We start from the raw sequence: 25,804 nt of genomic DNA on the forward strand, positions 1-25,804 counted from the left end.
CTCATGGTCCTCTACCACTCCATGTTTAATATGTTATCTCATGGTCCTCTACCACTCCATGTTTAATATGTTATCTCATGGTCCTCTACCACTCCATGTTATCTCACTCCTAATCCTCCTACACTAATGCTGCCTGAAGGCTCTGTGATATGTGTGTCATACCAGTGTGTGTGTGCGCAAATTTTGTTGCAATATTAAATAATCAGTTGTGTGTTGCTGAGGAAAGAGACAGAGATGAATGACTTTCATTACAACACCAGGAAGAGACGTACACACACACACACAGCCTTACAACGCTGTTGTGTTTATCTCTGTGGCCTGCAGTCAGACTCTATGAAGCCAATAAGCTCCTGGTCGGTGGTTTCCTGTTGCCCTGGCAACCGTCCACAGGGTTCCGCCAGCTTGTGGCGCGTCTATTACTTCATGTCCTCACTGTTACCTCAGAAACTGTTACCTCAAAAACTGTTACCTCAGATACTGTTACCTCAGATACTGTTACCTCAGATACTGTTACCGCAGATACTGTTACCTCAGACACTGTTACCTCAGATACTGTTACCTCAGATACTGTTACCTCAGACACTGTTACCTCAGACACTGTTACCTCAGATACTGTTACCGCAGATACTGTTACCTCAGACACTGTTACCTCAGATACTGTTACCTCAGATACTGTTACCTCAGACACTGTTACCTCAGACACTGTTACCTCAGACACTGTTACCTCAGATACTGTTACCTCAGACACTGTTACCTCAGATACTGTTACCTCAGATACTGTTACCTCAGACACTGTTACCTCAGACACTGTTACCTCAGACACTGTTACCTCAGATACTGTTACCTCAGATACTGTTACCGCAGATTCTGTTACCTCAGACACTGTTACCTCAGACACTGTTACCTCAGATACTGTTACTTCAGACACTGTTACCTCAGATACTGTTACCTCAGATACTGTTACCTCAGACACTGTTACCTCAGATACTGTTACCTCAGATACTGTTACCTCAGACACTGTTACTCAGACACTGTTACCTCAGACCTCAGAGTGGTCTTTGTCAGGCCTTTGGGGGTCTTTGTCAGGTCTTTGTAGTGTTTTGTCAGGTCTTTGTAGTTCTTTGTCAGGTCTTTGTAGTTATTTGTCAGGTCTTTGTGTTTTTTTTTGTCAGGTCTTGTAGTGGCCTTATCAGTGGTGTGTTATACAGTAGCTAGTCTAAATATTTAGAAAAAAACATTGAATGTGTGTGAAAGCACACTATGTGCTGTCATCTGTACTGTCTAATACTGCTCTGATCTGTCATCTGTACTGTCTAATTCTGCTCTGATCTGTCATCTGTACTGTCTAATACTGCTCTGATCTGTCATCTATACTGTCTAATACTGCTCTGATCTGTCATCTGTACTGTCTAATACTGCTCTGATCTGTCATCTATACTGTCTAATACTGCTCTGATCTGTCATCTGTACTGTCTAATACTGCTCTGATCTGTCATCTGTACTGTCTAATTCTGCTCTGATCTGTCATCTGTACTGTCTAATACTGCTCTGATCTGTCATCTATACTGTCTAATACTGTCATCTGATCTAATACTGTCATCTGTCATCTGTACTCTAATACTGCTCTGATCTGTCATCTGTACTGTCTAATACTGCTCTGATCTGTCATCTGTACTGTCTAATACTGCTCTGATCTGTCATCTGTACTGTCTAATACTGCTCTGATCTGTCATCTATACTGTCTAATACTGCATCTGTACTCTGATCTGTCATCTGTACTGTCTAATACTGCTCTGATCTGTCATCTATACTGTCTGGTTGTAGAAAAGGATAATCATTGAAGGGCCAAGAAGAAGGGGAAGGAAGCAAATTGGGACTGTTTTCATCTAGTCACTGACACACACACACACACACACACACACACACACACACACACACACACACACACACACACACACACACACACACACACACACACACACACAGTTTGCCAGTCATCAACTCTAGCAGCACGGTAAAGGGCAGGATGAGTTAGTGGAAAGGTCAAGGTAAAGGTCCTGCTGCATTCTCCTCTGATCCTTTTTCTCTCTCCCTTCTCCTCTTCCTCTTCTCCACTTCATTCTCTCATCTTCTCTCCTCTCCTCTTCTTTCGCTCCTATCCTCTCCTCTTCCTCCTCTCCTCTCCTCTTCCTCCTCTCCTCTACTCTTCCTCCTCTCCTCTTCTTTCTCTCATCTTCTCTCCTCTCCTCTTCTTTCGCTCCTATCCTCTCCTCTTCCTCCTCTCCTCTCCTCTTCCTCCTATCCTCTCCTCTTCCTCCTCTCCTCTCCTCTTCCTCCTCTCCTCTACTCTTCCTCCTCTCCTCTTCTTTCTCTCCTCTCCTCTTCCTCCTCTCCTCTCCTCTTCCTCCTCTCCTCTCCTCTTCCTCCTCTCCTCTCCTCTTCCTCCTCTCCTCTACTCTTCCTCCTCTCCTCTTCTTTCTCTCCTCTCCTCTTCCTCCTCTCCTCTCTTCTTCCTTCCTTCTCTCCTCTCCTTTCTCTCCTCTTCTGTCTCTCCTCTCCTCTTCATTCTCTTATCAACTATCCTCTTCCTCCTCTCCTCTTCTCTCCTCTCCTCTTCATTCTCTTCTCTTCTCTAATCTTCTCCCCTTCATTCTCTCATCTTCTCTCCTCTCCTCTTCTTTCGCTCCTATCCTCTCCTCTTCCTCCTATCCTCTCCTCTTCCTCCTCTCCTCTCTTCTTCCTTCTCTCCTCTCCTTTCTCTCCTCTTCTTTCTCTCCTCTCCTCTTCATTCTCTTCTCTCCTATCCTCTTCCTCCTCTCCTCTTCTCTCCTCTTCTCTCCTCTCTCCATTCCTTTTTATCCTGTACCTTACTCTAAGAAGAGGGGTAGTTGGGCTCTTACAAAATCAGACTTGTAAACTAACATTAACTCTCTCTCTCTCTCGCTCTTGCTCTCTCTCTCTCTCTCTCTCTCTCTCTCTCTCTCTCGCTCTCGCTCTCGCTCGCTCTCACTCTCTCTCTCTCTCTCTCTCTCTCTCAGAGTCCGTCTGTGTCCCCCTCCTCCAGTTTCCGAGCAGTAGAGAAGCACAGGAGTTCAGGTGACTCCTCAGACAGCAAGAAACAGAAAATGGCTGAAAAGGAGCTGAGCGCCACACGTTACGTGAGTGAGGCAAATTTCAAACCAAAACCCAGAAGATGCACATGTTTATTTCAAAAGCACAGAGCTAACACAGCTGATTCAACTAACCAAATTCTTGTTGATTAATCGATTACGTCAGTCAGGCTTGTCAGTGCCAGGATGTTCTGATGACGCCCTGTTATAAGGTATATAACTATGGTAAATTGTTGAGGAGGACCAATATGTTGTTGTGTTCGTCTTGGGACAATAAAGTTGTATTATATTGTATCTGTTTCAGGACAGCGACGGGGAGAAGAGTGATGACAGCCTAGTGGTGGATGTCTCTAATGAGGTTATATTCTCTCTCTGTCGTATATATAAATACTGAACAAACAAACAATGAATGCAACCATTTCAAAGACGTCGTTACTGAGTTACAGTTCATATCAGGAAATCAGTCAATTGAAATCAATCCATTAAGGCCCTAATCTATGGATTTAACATGACTGGGAATACAGATATCACAGATACCTTTAACAAAAGGCCAAGGGCCTGGATTAGAAAACCAGTCTGTATCTGGTGTGATCAGAAAACCAGTCAGTGTCTGGTGTGGCCAACATTTGCCTCATGCAGCGTGACACATCTCCTTCACATAGAGTTGATCAGGCTGTTGATTGTGGCTTGTTGGAATGTTATCCCGTTCCTCTTCAATGGCTTTGAGATGTAGCTGGATATTGGTGGAAACTGGAACACGTTGCCGTACACGTAGATCCAGAGCATCCCAAACATGCTCAATGGGTGACATGTCTGGTGAGTATGCAGGCCACGGAGGAACGGTGACATTTTCAGCATCCAGGAATTGTGTACATATCCTTGCGACATGGGGCCGTGCATTATCATGCTGAAACATGAGGTGATGGAGGATGAATGGCACATCAATGGGCCTCTCGTCACAGTATCTCTCTGCATTCAAATTGTCATCGATAAAATGCAATTGTGTTCGTTGTGTTCGTTATCCGTAGCTTATGCATGCCCATACCACAACCCCACCATGGGGCACTCTGTTCACAACGTTGACATCAGCAAACTGCTCTCTTTCACACGATACCATACACGCCGTCTGCAATCTGCCCGGTACAGTTGAAACCAAGATTCATCCGTAAAGATCACACTTCTCCAGCGAGGCCAGTGGCCATCGTGCTGAAGCATTTGCCCACTGATGTCGGTTACGACGTCGAACTGCAGTCAGGTCAAGACCCTGGTGAGGATGATGACCACACAGATGAGCTTCCCAGAGATGGTTTCTGACAGTTTGTGCAGAAATTCTTTGGTTGTACAGTTTCATCAGCTGTCCGGGTGGCTGGTCTCAAAGGATCCCGCAGGTGAAGAAACCAGATGTGGAGGTCCCGGACTGGACTGGCTACACATGGTTTGCGTTTGTGAGGCCGGTTGGACGTACTGCCAAATTCTCTAAATGATGTTGGAGGCGGCTTATGGTAGAGAAATGAACATGCAATTGTCTGGCAACAGCTCTGGTGGACATTCCTGTAGTCTGCATGCCAATATCACGCTCCCTCAAAAATGCAGACATCTGTGGCATTGTGTTGTGACAAAACTGCACATTTTAAAATGACCTTATGCCCCCAGCACAAGGTGCACCTGTGTAATGATCATGCTGTTTAATCAGCTTCTTGATATACCACACCTGTCAGGTGAACTAATTTTCTTAACCAATTGGTGAATAACATTTGAGAGAAATCAGCTTTTAGTGAGTACAGAACAATATTTATTTTTTATTTTAGTTCAGGAAACATGGAACCAACACTTTACCAATACATAGAAATGTAACTCAACCAAACTATTTTCTATTGTTCTCTTTCGTTGTTATCTTAGGATCCTGCCTCTCCTAGAGGAAGCCCCACTCACTCCCCTCGTGAGAACCGATTGGATAAGAGCCGTCTGCTGAAGAAGGAAGTCCCTCCCCTCAGCCCCGCCTCTATGGCCTCATCCAGTAGTACGCCCTCCAACAAGTCCAAAGACCTCATCATGGTCTGACGTCTCATGGCTTTTTTCCCCTTTAATCTAAATTTACAACATATTTCTACCTTTACCCCAAGTCTGGAAAATGTGGATTTTCTCATCTCTCATATACCAGAGTTCAGTGCTTAAAAATTGTATTGTTATGAGTGGATTATGAGCCTTTTTTATGTCCAGAATGAGAAGTCCAGCACCCTGACCCCCACCCCCAGCAGCACCTCGACCCCCGGTCTGAGAGGGAAAACGTCAGGACTAGAGGGTGAGACACTAATGACTTTAAACACGTCTTTAGAAGCTTTACATTTCATTGAACCTTTTTAACCAGGCAGGTCAGTTGAACTTTAACCTTTTCAACCAGGCAGGTCAGTTGAACCTTTAACCTTTTTAACCAGGCAGGTCAGTTGAACCTTTAACCTCTTTAACCAGGCAGGTCAGTTGAACCTTTAACCTTTTCAACCAGGCAGGTCAGTTGAAACTTTAACCTTTTTAACCAGGCAGGTCAGTTGAACCTTTAACCTCTTTAACCAGGCAGGTCAGTTGAACCTTCCTTTAACCTTTGTAACCAGGCAGGTCAGTTGAACCTTTAACCTTTTTAACCAGGCAGGTCAGTTGAACCTTCCTTTAACCTTTTCAACCAGGCAGGTCAGTTGGACATTTAACCTTTATAACCAGGCATGTCAGTTGAACCTTTAACCTTTTTAACCAGGCAGGTCAGTTGGACCTTTAACCTTTATAACCAGGCATGTCAGTTGAACCTTTAACATTTTCAACCAGGCAGGTCAGTTGGACCTTTAACCTTTATAACCAGGCATGTCAGTTGAACCTTTAACCTTTTTAACCAGGCATGTCAGTTGACCTTTAACCTTTTTAACCAGGCAGGTCAGTTGAACCTTCCTTTAACCTTTATAACCAGGCATGTCAGTTGAACCTTTAACCTTTTTAACCAGGCATGTCAGTTGACCTTTAACCTCTTTAACCAGGCAGGTCAGTTGAACCTTCCTTTAACCTTTGTAACCAGGCAGGTCGGTTGAACCTTTAACCTTTTTAACCAGGCAGGTCAGTTGAACCTTTAACCTTTATAACCAGGCATGTCAGTTGAACCTTTAACCTTTTTAACCAGGCAGGTCAGTTGGACCTTTAACCTTTATAACCAGGCATGTCAGTTGAACCTTTAACATTTTCAACCAGGCAGGTCAGTTGAACCTTTAACCTTTTTAACCAGGCAGGTCAGTTGAACCTTTAACCTTTTCAACCAGGCAGGTCAGTTGAACCTTTAACCTTTTCAACAAGGCAGGTCAGTTGAACATTTAACCTTTTTAACCAGGCAGGTCCGTTGAACATTTAACCTTTTTAACCAGGCAGGTCAGTTGAACCTTCCTTTAACCTTTTCAACCAGGCAGGTCAGTTGAACATTCCTTTAACCTTTTTAACCTAGCAGGTCAGTTGAAAATTCCTTTAACCTTTTTAACCTAGCAGGTCAGTTGAACCTTCCTTTAACCTTTTCAACCAGGCAGGTCAGTTGAACCTTTAACCTTTTCAACCAGGCAGGTCAGTTGAACCTTTAACCTTTTTAACCTAGCAGGTCAGTTGAACCTTCCTTTAACTTTTGTAACCTAGCAGGTCAGTTGAACCTTCCTTTAACCTTTTTTTTTTAAATTATTTTTTATTTCACCTTTATTTAACCAGGTAGGCAAGTTGAGAACAAGTTCTCATTTACAATTGCGACCTGGCCAAGATAAAGCAAAGCAGTTCGACACATACAACGACACAGAGTTACACATGGAGTAAAACAAACATACAGTCAATAATACAGTAAAAAAAAAAACAAGTCTATATACAATGTGAGCAAATTAGGTGAGAAGGGAGGTAAAGGCAAAAAAGGCCATGGTGGCAAAGTAAATAAAACACTGGAATGGTAGTTTAGCAATGGAAGAATGTGCAAAGTAGAAATAAAAATAATGGGGTGCAAAGGAGCAAAATAAATAAATAAATTAAATACAGTTGGGAAAGAGGTAGTTGTTTGGGCTAAATTATAGGTGGGCTATGTACAGGTGCAGTAATCTGTAAAATGCTCTGACAGTTGGTGCTTAAAGATAGTGAGGGAGATAAGTGTTTCCAATTTAAGAGATTTTTGTAGTTCGTTCCAGTCATTGGCAGCAGAGAACTGGAAGGAGAGGCGGCCAAAGAAAGAATTGGTTTTGGGGTGACTAGAGATATACCTGCTGGAGCGTGTGCTAGAGGTGGGAGATGCTATGGTGACCAGCGAGCTGAGATAAGGGGGGACTTTACCTAGCAGGGTCTTGTAGATGACATGGAGCCAGTGGGTTTGGCGACGAGTATGAAGCGAGGGCCAGCCAACGAGAGCGTACAGGTCGCAATGGTGGGTAGTATATGGGGCTTTGGTGACAAAACGGATTGCACTGTGATAGACTGCATCCAATTTGTTGAGTAGGGTATTGGAGGCTATTTTGTAAATGACATCGCCAAAGTCGAGGATTGGTAGGATGGTCAATTTTACAAGGGTATGTTTGGCAGCATGAGTGAAGGATGCTTTGTTGCGAAATAGGAAGCCAATTCTAGATTTAACTTTGGATTGGATATGTTTGATATGGGTCTGGAAGGAGAGTTTACAGTCTAACCAGACACCTAAGTATTTGTAGTTGTCCACGTATTCTAAGTCAGAGCCGTCCAGAGTAGTGATGTTGGACAGGCGGGTAGGTGCAGGTAGCGATCGGTTGAAGAGCATGCATTTAGTTTTACTTGTATTTAAGAGCAATTGGAGGCCACGGAAGGAGAGTTGTATGGCATTGAAGCTTGCCTGGAGGGTTGTTAACACAGTGTCCAAAGAAGGGCCGGAAGTATACAGAATGGTGTCGTCTGCGTAGAGGTGGATCAGAGACTCACCAGCAGCAAGAGCGACCTCATTGATGTATACAGAGAAGAGAGTCGGTCCAAGAATTGAACCCTGTGGCACCCCCATAGAGACTGCCAGAGGTCCAGACAGCAGACCCTCCGATTTGACACACTGAACTCTATCAGAGAAGTAGTTGGTGAACCAGGCGAGGCAATCATTTGAGAAACCAAGGCTGTCGAGTCTGCCGATGAGGATGTGGTGGTTGACAGAGTCGAAAGCCTTGGCCAGATCAATGAATACGGCTGCACAGTAATGTTTCTTATCGATGGCGGTTAAGATATCGTTTAGGACCTTGAGCGTGGCTGAGGTGCACCCATGACCAGCTCTGAAACCAGATTGCATAGCAGAGAAGGTATGGTGAGATTCGAAATGGTCGGTAATCTGTTTGTTGACTTGGCTTTCGAAGACCTTAGAAAGGCAGGGTAGGATAGATATAGGTCTGTAGCAGTTTGGGTCAAGAGTGTCCCCCCCTTTGAAGAGGGGGATGACCGCAGCTGCTTTCCAATCTTTGGGAATCTCAGATGACACGAAAGAGAGGTTGAACAGGCTAGTAATAGGGGTGGCAACAATTTCGGCAGATAATTTTAGAAAGAAAGGGTCCAGATTGTCTAGCCCGGCTGATTTGTAGGGGTCCAGATTTTTCAGCTCTTTCAGAACTTCAGCTGAATGGATTTGGGAGAAGGAGAAATGGGGAAGGCTTGGGCGAGTTGCTGTTGGGGGTGCAGTGCTGTTGACCGGGGTAGGAGTTGCCAGGTGGAAAGCATGGCCAGCCGTAGAAAAATGCTTATTGAAATTCTCAATTATGGTGGATTTATCAGTGGTGACAGTGTTTCCTATCTTCAGTGCAGTGGGCAGCTGGGAGGAGGTGTTCTTATTCTCCATGGACTTTACAGTGTCCCAGAACTTTTTAGAGTTAGTGTTGCAGGAAGCAAATTTCTGCTTGAAAAAGCTAGCCTTGGCTTTTCTAACTGCCTGTGTATAACGGTTTCTAGCTTCCCTGAACAGCTGCATATCACGGGGGCTGTTCGATGTTAATGCAGAACGCCATAGGATGTTTTTGTGTTGGTTAAGGGCAGTCAGGTCTGGGGAGAACCAAGGGCTATATCTGTTCCTGGTTCTAATTTTCTTGAATGGGGCATGTTTATTTAAGATTGTTAGGAAGGCATTTTTAAAAAATATCCAGGCATCCTCTACTGACGGGATGAGATCAATATCCTTCCAGGACGATTAGAAAGGCCTGCTCGCTGAAGTGTTTCAGGGAGCGTTTTACAGTGATGAGTGGAGGTCGTTTGACCGCTGACCCATTACGGATGCAGGCAATGAGGCAGTGATCGCTGAGATCTTGGTTGAAGACAGCAGAGGTGTATTTAGAGGGGAAGTTGGTTAGGATGATATCTATGAGGGTGCCCGTGTTTAAGGCTTTGGGGGGGGGTACCTGGTAGGTTCATTGATAATTTGTGTGAGATTGAGGGCATCAAGTTTAGATTGTAGGATGGCTGGGGTGTTAAGCATGTTCCAGTTTAGGTCGCCTAGCAGCACGAGCTCTGAAGATAGATGGGGGGCAATCAGTTCACATATGGTGTCCAGAGCACAGCTGGGGGCAGAGGGTGGTCTATAGCAGGCGGCAACGGTGAGAGACTTGTTTTTAGAGAGGTGGATTTTTAAAAGTAGAAGTTCAAATTGTTTGGGTACAGACCTGGATAGTAGGACAGAACTCTGCAGGCTATCTTTGCAGTAGATTGCAACACCGCCCCTTTGGCAGTTCTATCTTGTCTGAAAATGTTGTAGTTTGGAATTAAAATTTCTGAATTTTTGGTGGTCTTCCTAAGCCAGGATTCAGACACAGCTAGAACATCCGGGTTGGCAGAGTGTGCTAAAGCAGTGAAAAGAACAAACTTAGGGAGGAGGCTTCTAATGTTAACATGCATGAAACCAAGGCTATTACGGTTACAGAAGTCATCAAAAGAGAGCGCCTGGGGAATAGGAGTGGAGCTAGGCACTGCAGGGCCTGGATTCACCTCTACATCGCCAGAGGAACATAGGAGGAGAAGAATAAGGGTACGGCTAAAAGCAATAAGAATTGGTCGTCTAGAACGTCTGGAACAGAGAGTAAAAGGAGGTTTCTGGGGGCAATAAAATAGCATCAAGGTATAATGTACAGACAAAGGTATGGTAGGATGTGAATACAGTGGAGGTAAACCTAGGTATTGAGTGATGAAGAGAGAGATATTGTCTCTAGAAACATCATTGAAACCAGGAGATGTCATTGCATGTGTGGGTGGTGGAACTAATAAGTTGGATAAGGTATAGTGAGCAGGACTAGAGGCTCTACAGTGAAATAAGCCAATAAACACTAACCAGAACAGCAATGGACAAGACATATTGACATTAAGGAGAGGCATCCTTAGTCGAGTGATCAAAAGGGTCCAGGGAGTGGAGAGGTTGGTTTGGGGGTCACGGCGATTTAGACAGCTAGCCAGGACATCGGTAGCAAGCTAGCATAGGATGGAGGTCTGTTGTTAGCCACCTCTTGCGTTCCGTCAGTAGATTAGTGGAGTTCCGTGTTGTAGAGGGGATTAGTCCAAATCACACAACAACAAAAAATAAAAACAATAGATATAGTTATAGAGGCCCAAGAAGAAACATAATAATAATAAAAATAAATAAATTGTCCGATTGTCTATTCTGAGAGCAGCCGGTAAGACAGCTAACGGTTAGCAGGCCGCAGATGGGCGTTCAGGTAACGTCGCGACGGAGGAGCCAGCCGGATCTCCTTCGGGTAGATAACGTCGGCAGTCCAGTTGTGAAGGCCCGGTGGGGCTCCGCGTAGGCAGTAAAACGGGTCCGGATAGGTGACTGCAGCCCAGGAGTGATTGATGGAGCTCAGGAGTGATTGACGGAGCTGGCTAGCTCCGGAGTAATTGATGTTTGCTCCGGAATCGACGAAAGCAGATAGACACACGGATAGCAGCCAGCTAGCTGTGAGATCCGGGAGTGAATGTCCAGAGAGCAGTTGAAATCCAGGGACATGGAGAGAAAAATCGGTCCGGTATGTTCCGTTCCGAGCTGCGCTGCGCCGTACAAAACTGGCGATAGATTTTCGAGTTAAAGGATAGCTGATGACCACAAACCGTGGTTAGCTGAATACTAACGAGTTGCCAGTAAAGAAGCTAACTAGCTTCTGATTAGCTTCTGGCTAGCTCCTGGCTAGCTTCTGGCTAGCTTCTTGGAGTTTCTGGCTAGCTTCTGGCTAGCTTCTTGGAGGATTGCAGATTTGAGGTAAATAATACGTATTTATACATATCAATTGGTGAGGCAGGTTGCAGGAGAGTGTATTGAAGATGAGTTGATGGAAAATAAAAATAAAATGTATGTGAAAAAAGTTGTAAATATATATATATACAGGACACGACAAGACGAGGACAAAAGACGTCTGAACTGCTATGCCATCTCGGGCATCTCGGCCTTTGTAACCTAGCAGGTCAGTTGAACCTTCCTTTAACCGTTGTAACCAGGCAGGTCAGTTGAACCTTTAACCTTTTTAACCAGGCAGGTCAGATGAACCTTCCTTTAAACATTTTAATTAACCTAGTAGGTCAGTTGAACCTTCCTTTAACCTTTTTAACCAGGCAGGTCAGTTGAACCTTCCTTTAACCTTTTTAACCAGGCAGGTCAGTTGAAGCTTTAACCTTTTTAACCAGGCAGGTCAGATGAACCTTCCTTTAAACATTTTAATTAACCTAGTAGGTCAGTTGAACCTTCCTTTAACCTTTTTAACAAGGCAGGTCAGTTGAACCTTCCTTTAACCTTTGTAACCAGGCAGGTCAGTTGAACCTTCCATTAACCTTTTTAACCAGGCAGGTCAGTTGAACCTTCCTTTAACCTTTATAACCAGGCAGGTCAGTTGAACCTTTAACCTTTTTAACCAGGCAGGTCAGTTGAACCTTTAACCTTTTTAACCAGGCAGGTCAATTGAACCTTTTACCTTTTTAACCAGGCAGGTCAGTTGAACCTTTAACCTTTTTAACCAGGCAGGTCAATTGAACCTTTAACCTTTTTAACCAGGCAGGTCAATTGAACCTTTAACCTTTTTAACCAGGCAGGTCAGTTGAACCTTTAACCTTTTTAACCAGGCAGGTCAATTGAACCTTTAACCTTTTCAACCAGGCAGGTCAGTTGAACCTTCCTTTAACCTTTTTAAGCAGGCAGGTCAGTTGAACCTTTAACCTTTTTAACCAGGCAGGTCAGTTGAACCTTCCTTTAACCTTTGTAACCAGGCAGGTCAGTTGAACCTTCCTTTAACCTTTTTAACCAGGCAGGTCAGTTGAACCTTTAACCTTTTTAACCAGGCAGGTCAATTGAACCTTTAACCTTTTCAACCAGGCAGGTCAGTTGAACCTTCCTTTAACCTTTTTAAGCAGGCAGGTCAGTTGAACCTTTAACCTTTTTAACCAGGCAGGTCAGTTGAACCTTCCTTTAACCTTTGTAACCAGGCAGGTCAGTTGAACCTTCCTTTAACCTTTTTAACCAGGCAGGTCAGTTGAACCTTTAACCTTTTCAACCAGGCAGGTCAGTTGAACCTTTAACCTTTTTAACCAGGCAGGTCAGTTGAACCTTTAACCTTTTTAACCAGGCAGGTCAGTTGAACCTTCCTTTAACATTTTTAACCTAGTAGGTCAGTTGAACCTTTAACCTTTTCAACCAGGCAGGTCAGTTGAACCTTCCTTTAACCTTTGTAACCAGGCAGGTCAGTTGAACCTTTAACCTTTTTAACCAGGCAGGTCAGTTGAACCTTTAACCTTTGTAACCAGGCAGGTCAGTTGAACCTTCCTTTAACCTTTGTAACCAGGCAGGTCAGTTGATTCTCATTCAGCAGAGATCTAATAAACGTAACAGAAAAATGCCGAAATCGAAATTTGTCAGTCTAAGAGATATCTGCTTTTCCATTCTCCTATGTCAGCTTTCCACATTTGTGGTGGAAGGTGGCAGAGCTACAGCAGTTTGGGTCTTATCACAAAACGTCTGTTCCGTCTGAACAGTTTGGGAGACTCACGATGGTGATGGGCACTACGAACCTCACAACTTCGGTCTGTAGCGCCCAAACAGTTTGTTACACTAATATGACCCCACCATCGAATTCTCTATGACACCCACAATACTTATTTAGGTGTACACTGAGTGTACAAAACTCCCTTTGACCTCAGAACAGCCTCATTTTTTAGGCATGCATTCTACTAGGGTTGAATATTTACAAAAAAGTTGCCTACCCTAGAATAAATCACATTTTTCCCAGGTAACCCAATATATTTCCAACCAAAACCGTAAGTGTCATTGAAAAGCATTATAAAGCATATAAATGGACCTATATCTGGATTTGATTAGAGCTTTGAGAGAACATTCAAGCCCAATGCTTCCTGTGCCTGATGATACACATTAAATACATTTTATTTAAATAAATATACAATCCCAATCCCCAAAAAGCTCAAATGTGCCGTTATGATATAGTCTACTGCACCTTTTTAGTAACTATGTTGACTATGACTTTAGCTATATGGTGACAATGATATAGGCTGTGTGTAGCGTTATGAAGGTCTGTCTTGAAGGTTTTTTCACCTGGTCACAGAAAGTCCACAAGCGAAGAGATAAGGTGATAGGAGGAGAACATGTAGATCTGAGAAGGAATTATACAACGAGCAAAATGATCATGCTGTTTGTATGTGGCTGCTATGAAACTGACCTGTGGTTGCGTGTGATTACCCGTGTATTCCTTCAGCCGATTCTGTTGAAAAACGTTTCTTGAACGGAAACGAGCAGAATGAAACGGGGATAAACGTACCTGCATTTGTCCAATAGAGACTCTCATTTCCAACTGTTGGACTAATGATTACAACCTAGATTAGATAGATGCAGGCAAGGAGGTATTGAATGTCACCTTGATTCGTCTAATTGTTCTCTTGACCCGTGTGCACCTACGTTTTACACTTTCATTCATAGGTTGTAGTAACCTCACGATGGGTACAGGGAACATTCTAGTATCGTGTAGGAGCCTAAACCTATCCCTGTTACATTGAACTGGGTGAAAATGAATGACAGTAACCTAAACCTATCACTGTTACATTGAACTGGGTGAATATGAATGACAGTAACCTAAACCTGTCACTGTTACATTGAACTGGGTGAATATGAATGACAGTAACCTAAACCTATTGATGTTACATTGAACTGGGTGAATATGAATGACAGTAACCTAAACCTATCACTGTTACATTGAACTGGGTGAATATGAATGACAGTAACCTAAACCTGTCACTGTTACATTGAACTGGGTGAATATGAATGACAGTAACCTAAACCTATTGATGTTACATTGAACTGGGTGAATATGAATGACAGTAACCTAAACCTATTGATGTTACATTGAACTGGGTGAATATGAATGACAGTAACCTAAACCTATTGATGTTACATTGAACTGGGTGAATATGAATGACAGTAACCTAAACCTATTGATGTTACATTGAACCGGGTGGATGGAATATGAATGACAGTAACCTAAACCTATTGATGTTACATTGAACCGGGTGAATGGAATATGAATGACAGTAACCTAAACCTATTGATGTTACATTGAACCGGGTGAATATGAATGACAGTAACCTAAACCTATTGATGTTACATTGAACTGGGTGAATGGAATATGAATGACAGTAACCTAAACCTATCACTGTTACATTGAACCGGGTGAATATGAATGACAGTAACCTAAACCTGTCACTGTTACATTGAACTGGGTGAATATGAATGACAGTAACCTAAACCTGTCACTGTTACATTGAACTGGGTGAATATGAATGACAGTAACCTAAACCTATTGATGTTACATTGAACCGGGTGAATATGAATGACAGTAACCTAAACCTATCACTGTTACATTGAACTGGGTGAATATGAATGACAGTAACCTAAACCTATTGATGTTACATTGAACTGGGTGAATATGAATGACAGTAACCTAAACCTATTGATGTTACATTGAACTGGGTGAATGGAATATGAATGACAGTAACCTAAACCTATTGATGTTACATTGAACCGGGTGAATATGAATGACAGTAACCTAAACCTATTGATGTTACATTGAACTGGGTGAATATGAATGACAGTAACCTAAACCTATTGATGTTACATTGAACTGGGTGAATATGAATGACAGTAACCTAAACCTATTGATGTTACATTGAACCGGTGAATATGAATGACAGTAACCTAAACCTATTGATGTTACATTGAACTGGGTGAATATGAATGACAGTAACCTAAACCTATTGATGTTACATTGAACTGGGTGAATATGAATGACAGTAACCTAAACCTATCACTGTTACATTGAACTGGTGAATATGAATGACAGTAACCTAAACCTATTGACTGTTACATTGAACTGGGTGAATATGAATGACAGTAACCTAAACCTATTGATGTTACATTGAACTGGGTGAATATGAATGACAGTAACCTAAACCTATTGATGTTACATTGAACCGGGTGAATATGAATGACAGTAACCTAAACCTATTGATGTTACATTGAACCGGGTGAATATGAATGACAGTAACCTAAACCTATTGATGTTACATTGAACCGGGTGAATATGAATGACAGTAACCTAAACCTATTGATGTTACATTGAACTGGGTGAATATGAATGACAGTAACCTAAACCTATTGATGTTACATTGAACCGGGTGAATATGAATGACAGTAACCTAAACCTATTGATGTTACATTGAACTGGGTGAATATGAATGACAGTAACCTAAACCTATTGATGTTACATTGAACTGGGTGAATATGAATGACAGTAACCTAAACCTATTGATGTTACATTGAACTGGGTGAATATGAATGACAGTAACCTAAACCTATTGATGTTACATTGAACTGGGTGAATATGAATGACAGTAACCTAAACCTATTGATGTTACATTGAACCGGGTGAATATGAATGACAGTCATCCATAGAAATTAGTCTGTGTTTATCAAAATAAAATGGTCCTCTCTGATCTTAAAGAGCACCGACCTCCACTGCTTCATACACACATTGAAACTGTGAATGAAAGACCCAGTAACGTAAAGTTCTTGATGTTACACTGAAACCGGTGGCAATACTACCATACCCCGTAAAGTCACTTAAAAATTTTGTCTTGCCCGGGTGAATCTGAATGACACACCTAAACCTATTGATGTTACATTGAACCGGGTGAAAATGACAGTAACCTAAACCTATTGATGTTACATTGAACCGGGTGAATTTAACCTGACTAACCTCCCTTCATCTTACATTGAACCGTGAATTTAATGACATCTAACCTAAACCTATCTACATGTCTCCTCCCCTTCATCTACATGTCTCCTCCCCTTCATCTACACTGATTGGAGTGGATTTAACCTGTCTCCTCCCCTTCATCTTACACTGATTGGAGTGGATTTAAATGACTAACCTCCCCTTCATCTACACTGACTGAAGTGGATTTAACCTGACTAACCTAAACCTTCATCTACATGTCTCCTCCCCTTCATCTACACTGATTGGAGTGGATTTAACCTGTCTCCTCCCCTTCATCTACACTGATTGAAGTGAATTTAACATGTAACCTCCCCTTCATCTACACTGAACTGGGTGAAGTGGATTTAACCTGAACTCTCCCTTCATCTACACTGATTGAAGTGGATTTAACCTGACTCCTCCCCTTCATCTACACTGATTGAAGTGGATTTAACCTGTCTCCTCCCCTTCATCTACACTGACTGAAGTGGATTTAACCTGACTCCTCCCCTTCATCTACACTGATTGAAGTGGATTTAACCTGACTCCTCCCCTTCATCTACACTGACTGAAGTGGATTTAACCTGTCTCCTCCCCTTCATCTACACTGATTGAAGTGGATTTAACCTGTCTCCTCCCCTTCATCTACACTGATTGAAGTGGATTTTACCTGTCTCCTCAATAAGGGATCATTGCTTTCAACTGGATTCACCTGGTCAGTCTATGTCATAGAAAGAGCAGGTGTTCCTAATGTTTTGTCCAGTCAATGTATATTGAAGTACTTTAGTGCCCCAAAAAAGTGGTTCCATTTATTTTATATATTGAATTTGGCCTTACTGCTATTAGCCCATAGAAATATAATTTCCTGAGCATATTTTATCTGTTGGATAGGACAGACACTTCAAAATATATTTCCTTTTTCATACATTTTTTGACTACCTGTTTTGTATGAATGTTATTTATTGCATTTCTATGGGCTAATAGCAGTAAGGCCAAATTCAATGATTTTAAATATATTTTTTATACTTAAAGGGGTCAAAAAATAAATTGCTAAATTATTCTAATTAGCAATTCCAGGTGTTAGCTTAGTAGAACCCAGGCTCTTAGACTTTAGGGGGTTAATTTGTAGCTTAGTAGAACCCAGGCTCTTAGATCTTATGGGGTTGATTTGTAGCTTAGTAGAACCCAGGCCTTTAGATCTTAGGGGGTTGAGTTGTAGTTTAGTAGAACCCAGGCCTTTAGATCTTAGGGGGTTGATTTGTAGCTTAGTAGAACCCAGGCCTTTAGATCTTAGGGGGTTGAGTTGTAGTTTAGTAGAACCCAGGCCTTTAGATCTTAGGGGGTTGAGTTGTAGTTTAGTAGAACCCAGGCCTTTAGATCTTAGGGGGTTGATTTGCAGCTTAGTAGAACCCAGGCTGTTAGATCTTAGGGGGTTGATTTGTAGCTTAGTAGAACCCAGGCCTTTAGATCTTAGGGGGTTGATTTGTAGCTTAGTAGAACCCAGGCTCTTTTTAGGGGGTTGATTTATAGCTTAGTAGAACCCAGGCCTTTAGATCTTAGGGGGTTGAGTTGTAGTTTAGTAGAACCCAGGCCTTTAGATCTTAGGGGGTTGACTTATGTTGTTTGTTCCAGGCCTTTAGATCTTAGGGGGTTGATTTATAGCTTAGTAGAACCCAGGCCTTTAGATCTTAGGGGGTTGACGTATGTTGTTTGTTCCAGGCCCTGGTCTGCGTCCCCTGGCGTTGCCGTGTCCTTACCCGGGTGCGTTTGGCATGGTGCCCCACCCAAGCCTCAACGGGCTGAACGGCGACCTGGGCGGAGCCAGCGCCTACGCCTCCCTACACAACCTGTCTCCTCAGATGAGTGCAGCTGCTGCAGTCGCGGCCTACGGACGATCACAAGTGGTACGCTATTCTCCCATCTCAACTCACAACAAATCACATGTCCACCGTCTTTATTAGTGTCACTCAATCTTCTTTCTTTGACACTAATTATAAAGTGGTTGGACAATGTTTGAGCGATATCAAAATCAAATCACATGTTATTAGTCACATGCTCCGTAAACAACAGGTGTAGACTAACAGTGAAATGCTTGGTAAACAACAGGTGTAGACTAACAGTGAAATGCTTGGTAAACAACAGGTGTAGACTAACAACAACAGGTGGAGACTAACAGTGTAATGCTGACTGAAGGGTCCTTGGTAAACAACAGGTGTAGACTAACAGTGAAATGCTTGGTAAACAACAGGTGTAGACTAACAGTGAAATGCTTGGTAAACAACAGGTGTAGACTAACAACAACAGGTGGAGACTAACAGTGAAATGCTGACTGAAGGGTCCTTGGTAAACAACAGGTGTAGACTAACAACAACAGGTGTAGACTAACAGTGAAATGCTGACTGAAGGGTCCTTGGTAAACAACAGGTGTAGACTAACAGTGAAATGCTGACTGAAGGGTCCTTGGTAAACAACAGGTGTAGACTAACAGTGAAATGATTGGTAAACAACAGGTGTAGACTAACAGTGAAATGCTTCATCAACAACAGGTGTAGACTAACAGTGTAATGCTTCATCAACAACAGGTGTAGACTAACAGTGTAATGCTTCATCAACAACAGGTGTGGACTAACAGTGAAATGCTGACTGAAGGGTCCTTGGTAAACAACAGGTGTAGACTAACAGAGAAATGCTGACTGATGGGTCCTTGGTAAACAACAGGTGTAGACTAACAGTGAAATGCTGACTGATGGGTCCTTGGTAAACAACAGGTGTAGACTAACAGTGAAATGCTGACTGATGGGTCCTTGGTAAACAACAGGTGTAGACTAACAGTGAAATGCTGACTGATGGGTCCTTGGTAAACAACAGGTGTAGACTAACAGTGAAATGCTGACTGATGGGTCAAACAACAGGTGTAGACTAACAGTGAAATGTGACTGGTGTGAGACTAACAGTGAAATGCTGACTGATGGGTCCTTGGTAAACAACAGGTGTGGACTAACAGTGAAATGCTGACTGATGGGTCCTTGGTAAACAACAGGTGTAGACTAACAGTGAAATGCTTCCTAAACAACAGGTGTAGACTAACAGTGTAATGCTTCCTAAACAACAGGTGTAGACTAACAGTGAAATGCTTCATCAACAACAGGTGTAGACTAACAGTGTAATGCTTCCTAAACAACAGGTGTAGACTAACAGTGAAATGCTGACTGATGGGTCCTTGGTAAACAACAGGTGTAGACTAACAGTGAAATGCTGACTGATGGGTCCTTGGTAAACAACAGGTGTAGACTAACAGTGAAATGCTGACTGATGGTCCTTGGTAAACAACAGGTGTAGACTAACAGTGAAATGCTGACTGACTGGGTCCTTGGTAAACAACAGGTGTAGACTAACAGTGTAATGCTGACTGATGGGTCCTTGACTAACAGTAAACAACAGGTGTAGACTAACAGTGAAATGCTGACTGATGGGTCCTTGGTAAACAACAGGTGTAGACTAACAGTGAAATGCTGACTGATGGGTCCTTGGTAAACAACAGGTGTAGACTAACAGTGAAATGCTGACTGAAGGGTCCTTGGTAAACAACAGGTGTAGACTAACAGTGAAATGCTGACTGAAGGGTCCTTGGTAAACAACAGGTGTAGACTAACAGTGAAATGCTAACTGAAGGGTCCTTGGTAAACAACAGGTGTAGACTAACAGTGAAATGCTGACTGATGGGTCCTTGGTAAACAACAGGTGTAGACTAACAGTGAAATGCTGACTGATGGGTCCTTGGTAAACAACAGGTGTAGACTAACAGTGAAATGCTGACTGATGGGTCCTTGGTAAACAACAGGTGTAGACTAACAGTGAAATGCTGACTGATGGGTCCTTGGTAAACAACAGGTGTAGACTAACAGTGAAATGCTGACTTGCAGGTCCTTTCCAACCATGCAGAGAGAATTAATAGAAAAGTAAAGATAACGAGAAATAAATACACAATGAGTAACTTATAGAGACTAGATACTTTGGTGGAAATTTAACACCAAGGACACCTGAGGTCAATATAAAAATGAATCCGTTTTTATCCTCAGTTAACTGGAGAGGTTACAACAAACACACTCAGAACAGGTCGGTCAGCTGCTCCGCCAGTCTCTTCCTTCCTGTTATATTACACTGACCCGCCCCAGAATTTGTAAGATACTGGTTGAAATGAAACAGACGGAGGCCCAGCTAAAATAATCAATAAGGTTTATTCACGAGAGTCCTGGTTAGTTGTACAAAATAATTTTATACTGGCATCTTATGCACATACTTTCACACACAAACATGTTTTTTTATTTTACCTTTATTTAACTAGGCAAGTCAGTTAAGAACAAATTCTTGTTTTCAATGACGGTTTAGGAACAGTGGGTTAACTGCCTGTTCAGGGGCAGAACGACAGATTTGTACCTTGTCAGCTCGGGGGTTTGAACTAGTCCAACACTCTAACTACTAGGCTACCCTGTCGCGTATCCTACGCACACACTGTCCTGCTACCCAGCCGACAAAGATTAGGGGAGTCCTGAGAATCACTCCTCCCTCAAGATAGGGAGACCCTGGGATGTACTCTCAGTGGCCCCCAGCCAAGGTCGGCACCGAATCTTGCTCAGACGTTCTGTTTTTTAGATACTACTGTATAATAGACATTGTTACAGTTATATTGTTTTACCCTAATTCTGACTAAAACTACACACATCATTTATTAGAATTTTACAGACTAACACTACACACGTAATTGATTATACTTTTATGATTTCAATTATATGGCTTCAGGGTGGAATATTCTAGTCATTCATTTAAACCTATAAATTCCATCAACAGGTTGACAGGGTTGGCTCCTGCAGGTGGTTGGCTACGCAGTCATGGTTGACAGGGTTTAAAAAAAAAAAAATTATTTCACCTTTATTTAACCAGGTAGGCTAGTTGAGAACAAGTTCTCATTTGCAACTGCGACCTGGCCAAGATAAAGCATAGCAGTGTGAACAGACAACACAGAGTTACACATGGAGTAAACAATTAACAAGTCAATAACACAGTAGAAAAAAAGGGGCAGTCTATATACAATGTGTGCAAAAGGCATGAGGAGGTAGGCGAATAATTACAATTTTGTAGATTAACACTGGAGTGATAGATGATCAGATGGTCATGTACAGGTAGAGATATTGGTGTGCAAAAGAGCAGAAAAGTAAATAAATAAAAAACAGTATAAAAACAGTATGGGAATGAGGTAGGTGAAAATGGGTGGGCTATTTACCAATAGACTATGTACAGCTGCAGCGATCGGTTAGCTGCTCAGATAGCTGATGTTTGAAGTTGGTAAGGGAGATAAAAGTCTCAACTTCAGCGATTTTTGCAGTTCGTTCCAGTCACAGGCAGCAGAGTACTGGAACGAAAGGCGGCCAAATGAGGTGTTGGCTTTAGGGATGATCAGTGAGATACACCTGCTGGAGCGCGTGCTACGGATGGGTGTTGCCATCGTGACCAGTGAACTGAGATAAGGCGGAGCTTTACCTAGCATGGACTTGTAGATGACCTGGAGCCAGTGGGTCTGGCGGCGAATATGTAGCGAGGGCCAGCCGACTAGAGCATACAAGTCGCAGTGGTGGGTGGTATAAGGTGCTTTAGTGACAAAACGGATGGCACTGTGATAGACTGCATCCAGTTTGCTGAGTAGAGTGTTGGAAGCCATTTTGTAGATGACATCGCCGAAGTCGAGGATCGGTAGGATAGTCAGTTTTACTAGGGTAAGCTTGGCGGCGTGAGTGAAGGAGGCTTTGTTGCGGAATAGAAAGCCGACTCTTGATTTGATTTTCGATTGGAGATGTTTGATATGAGTCTGGAAGGAGAGTTTGCAGTCTAGCCAGACACCTAGGTACTTATAGATGTCCACATATTCAAGGTCGGAACCATCCAGGGTGGTGATGCTAGTCGGGCATGCGGGTGCAGGCAGCGATCGGTTGAAAAGCATGCATTTGGTTTTACTAGCGTTTAAGAGCAGTTGGAGGCCACGGAAGGAGTGCTGTATGGCATTGAAGCTCGTTTGGAGGTTAGATAGCACAGTGTCCAATGACGGGCCGAAAGTATATAGAATGGTGTCGTCTGCGTAGAGGTGGATCAGGGAATCGCCCGCAGCAAGAGCAACATCATTGATATATACAGAGAAAAGAGTCGGCCCGAGAATTGAACCCTGTGGCACCCCCATAGAGACTGCCAGAGGACCGGACAGCATGCCCTCCGATTTGACAAACTGAACTCTGTCTGCAAAGTAATTGGTGAAGCAGGCAAGGCAGTCATCCAAAAAACCGAGACTACTGAGTCTGCCGATAAGAATATGGTGATTGACAGAGTCGAAAGCCTTGGCAAGGTCGATGAAGACGGGTTTGGTTCCTGCAGGTGGTTGGCTACGCAGGCATGGTTCAAAAATAAATAATATGTTTTGATAGTTGCTGTGGTGTTGGTTCCTGCAGGTGGCTGGCTACGCAGGGGTCGTGTCTTTGGCTATGCCGGATTAAGTGATATGACATGCTATTCTATAAAATGATTTATCCGTAATTAATATCACCTGATTGAGCTAATCATGTAAATGTAATTAACTAGAGAGTCAGGGCACCACAAAATAATATTTATAGACCTGCTATCTTCCGAATAAACTCTTAAAGACCTAGTAATATTTTACATCAATAGCAGTCAATATTAATCGTCACCTTAACCTCTTCAGTCGACCCTCTACTTTTTTGAACATTTTGTTAAAAATCGCGCAACATTTCAGCGCCCTGCTACTCATGCCAGGAATATAGTACGTTCATATGGTTAGAATGTGTGGATAGGAAACCCTCGGACGTTTTTAAAACTGGTTAAATCACGACTGTGGCTATTACATAACGTGCGTTACATCGGAAAGCGCAGGAAAACCTGATCACAGAAAATGGAAATAAATATCCTTGCGCCACTTCCAGCAATTGTTAACAGTGAGCCGAATTAGATAAGACCGAGGTTTCAACTCCCACAGCATCCCCATGTTGTCTAGAGTCTTGTGAATTGAATCATCTTTGATTCTTGGTTGAACCGAAACAGGGGCACCGCTTACCTCCGGTCTCCGCCCAGATCATTCCGGAAGAGCTCTCTCCTGAAATTTTTTCCAAGACGACAGCTAATGATATTTACATCGCCTATGGATGATTTTTATCGCTTATTAACGTTTACTAATACCTAAAGTAGCATTACAAACGTATTTCGAAGTGTTTTGTGAAAGTTTATCGTCTACTTTTTGAATTTTAAAAAATGACGTTACGTTGTGAAATCGCTGTTTTTTTCGTTTATCACACAGTCTACATATAACGATATCTTGGCTTTATATGGCCCGATTTAATCGAAATAAAGACCCAATAGTGTTTATGGGACATCTAGGAGTGCCAACAAAGAAGATGGTGAAAGGTAATGACTGTTTTCTATTTTATTGTGCGGTTTGTGTAACGCCGAAATGCTAATTATTTTGTTTACGTCCCCTGCTGTGCTTTTCTGTTGTAGTGTATTGGTGCATGCTATCAGATAATAGCTTCTCATGCTGTCGGATAAGAGCGTCTGCTAAATGACTTAAATGTAAATGTAAATGTCGCCGAAAAGCATTTTAAAAATCGGACTTGTTGCCTGGATTCACAACGAGTGTAGCTTTAATTTGATACCCTGCATGTGTATTTTAATGAACTTTTGAGTTTTAACTAATACTATTAGCATTTAGCGTAGCGCATTTGCATTTCCAGAGCTCTAGTTGGGACGCAAGCGTCCCAAGTAGAGGCAAGAGGTTAATTCAGTCTCATCTGAAAGTTGTAAATTCATGGTTATCTTCACGAACCCTGGCAAACAAGTTGAATCAGCAATACAAAATTGGGTTTAATTATTTATTTACTAAATACCTAACTAATCACACAGAATTACATATACAAAGAATGAATCATACCTTGATTACTAATGACGTCATAAAGGAAAACATCCCTAGCGGGCGGAACAGATATGACAGCTGGTTACACAAAAGAAAAGGGGCTGGGTTTGAGTGAAAGAGCGGAAAGACTGAGGGACACAGGGAGAAGCTGTGCTATCGTAAATACAGTATCTTATGCATTCTAAATTACCGCCCATTTGGAAAAGGCAAATGCAATAAATATTTACTCTGAGCTACGCTGCGGTAGGTTGGTGGTAGATGGAAGGCCGTGTTGCCAAACCGAGTCCTTTGAAGAATGTCTCTGATGGTCAATTGGATACGTTGTAATAACGTCGTTGTGTGGTAGACGGGATACTCTGTCTGTTCTTTTCTAGCCCACATTTGCAGCTGCTGTTGCTAACTCAATGGCTAGGAGGTATCACTTCTGTAGTGAATAAGAGTTCATAGTTCATACCATCACGCTGAGGTTGGATTAGTTCTGTAGTTGACATGTTAGTCCTTTTAACGTATGGACCGTCGTCCTCACATCCTCTGGAAAAGGAGGTTACATTTTCGTCAAGGCTTTATATAGTGGAGCTAGAAGGGTGTGTCTGAAAAGTTTTATAACCCATGTCTCTTCACAGGGGCGGGCCACTAATTGAGCAGAGCCCTAACCTTATGAAAACCCAAATCTCTCATTTGGAAGTTAGAATTTTTTTTCATCTCTTCAACAATCATTTTATATTCAAACATTTAAATTGAACAACAATTCCATGTGAATATGATAACTCTGATGTGTAGACTTTCCACTGTACAGTTTATGCCATCCTAGCATCGATGAGAATGTCTCAGATGACAACCGATCTGACATCATATTCATTAAGTACCACCGCATATGTTCAATTGGTCGGGTTACCAGAATATAGTTAATTTCCCCCCACCTTCTGATGTTCCCAGAATCTCTATGTTAACCAAGGGGTTTTCAAATGTCACATCAGTAGGGTAGAGAGAGGAAAAAGGGGGGAAGAGGTATTTATGACTGTCATAAACCTACCCCCAGGCCAATGTCATGACACAGGCATGGTTGACAGGGTTGGTTCCTGCAGGTGGCTGGCTACGCAGGCATGGTTCATAGGGTTGGTTCCTGCAGGTACCTGGCTGTTATATTGCGGGCTCAGCAATGTCTCCTATCTTAACTACCAGAACATATTCTAGGCATTGTGCCAATTGGTCTGAGGAGGTCACAGTCACCATCACGAACAAGGATAGTGAGAGAAGATGCACACTGTGTACAATTCAAGGCTATGTCTTCAGACAATAACATTTTCCCTCACATTACGTTCCCCAGCAAGAAAACAAAATGTCGCTCAAACAGAAGGGGAACGAACAAAGAGTCACTGACAACAACCAAAACCAAACAGGTGGTGTTTTAGGAGGGGTTCTGAAAGACACTCATGGGGGTGCCC

At 42.6% G+C, this 25,804-nt stretch overlaps 1 protein-coding gene across 1 annotated transcript in view; it reads left to right on the forward strand.

Moving 5' to 3' along the window:
* LOC115126198 (transducin-like enhancer protein 4) overlaps nucleotides 1-25,804 on the forward strand; it is a 171,301-nt gene that overhangs the window by 122,762 nt on the left and 22,735 nt on the right. Inside the window, exons 10-14 of the mRNA XM_065011315.1 lie at nucleotides 3,039-3,158; nucleotides 3,415-3,468; nucleotides 5,010-5,165; nucleotides 5,331-5,412; nucleotides 18,113-18,297. Coding sequence (XP_064867387.1) covers nucleotides 3,039-3,158; nucleotides 3,415-3,468; nucleotides 5,010-5,165; nucleotides 5,331-5,412; nucleotides 18,113-18,297 — 597 coding nt within the window. The remainder of the gene's footprint in view (nucleotides 1-3,038; nucleotides 3,159-3,414; nucleotides 3,469-5,009; nucleotides 5,166-5,330; nucleotides 5,413-18,112; nucleotides 18,298-25,804) is intronic.

This window comes from Oncorhynchus nerka, linkage group LG27 (genome assembly GCF_034236695.1).
Source record: "Oncorhynchus nerka isolate Pitt River linkage group LG27, Oner_Uvic_2.0, whole genome shotgun sequence".
In the NCBI taxonomy this organism is placed as follows: Eukaryota; Metazoa; Chordata; class Actinopteri; order Salmoniformes; family Salmonidae; genus Oncorhynchus; species Oncorhynchus nerka.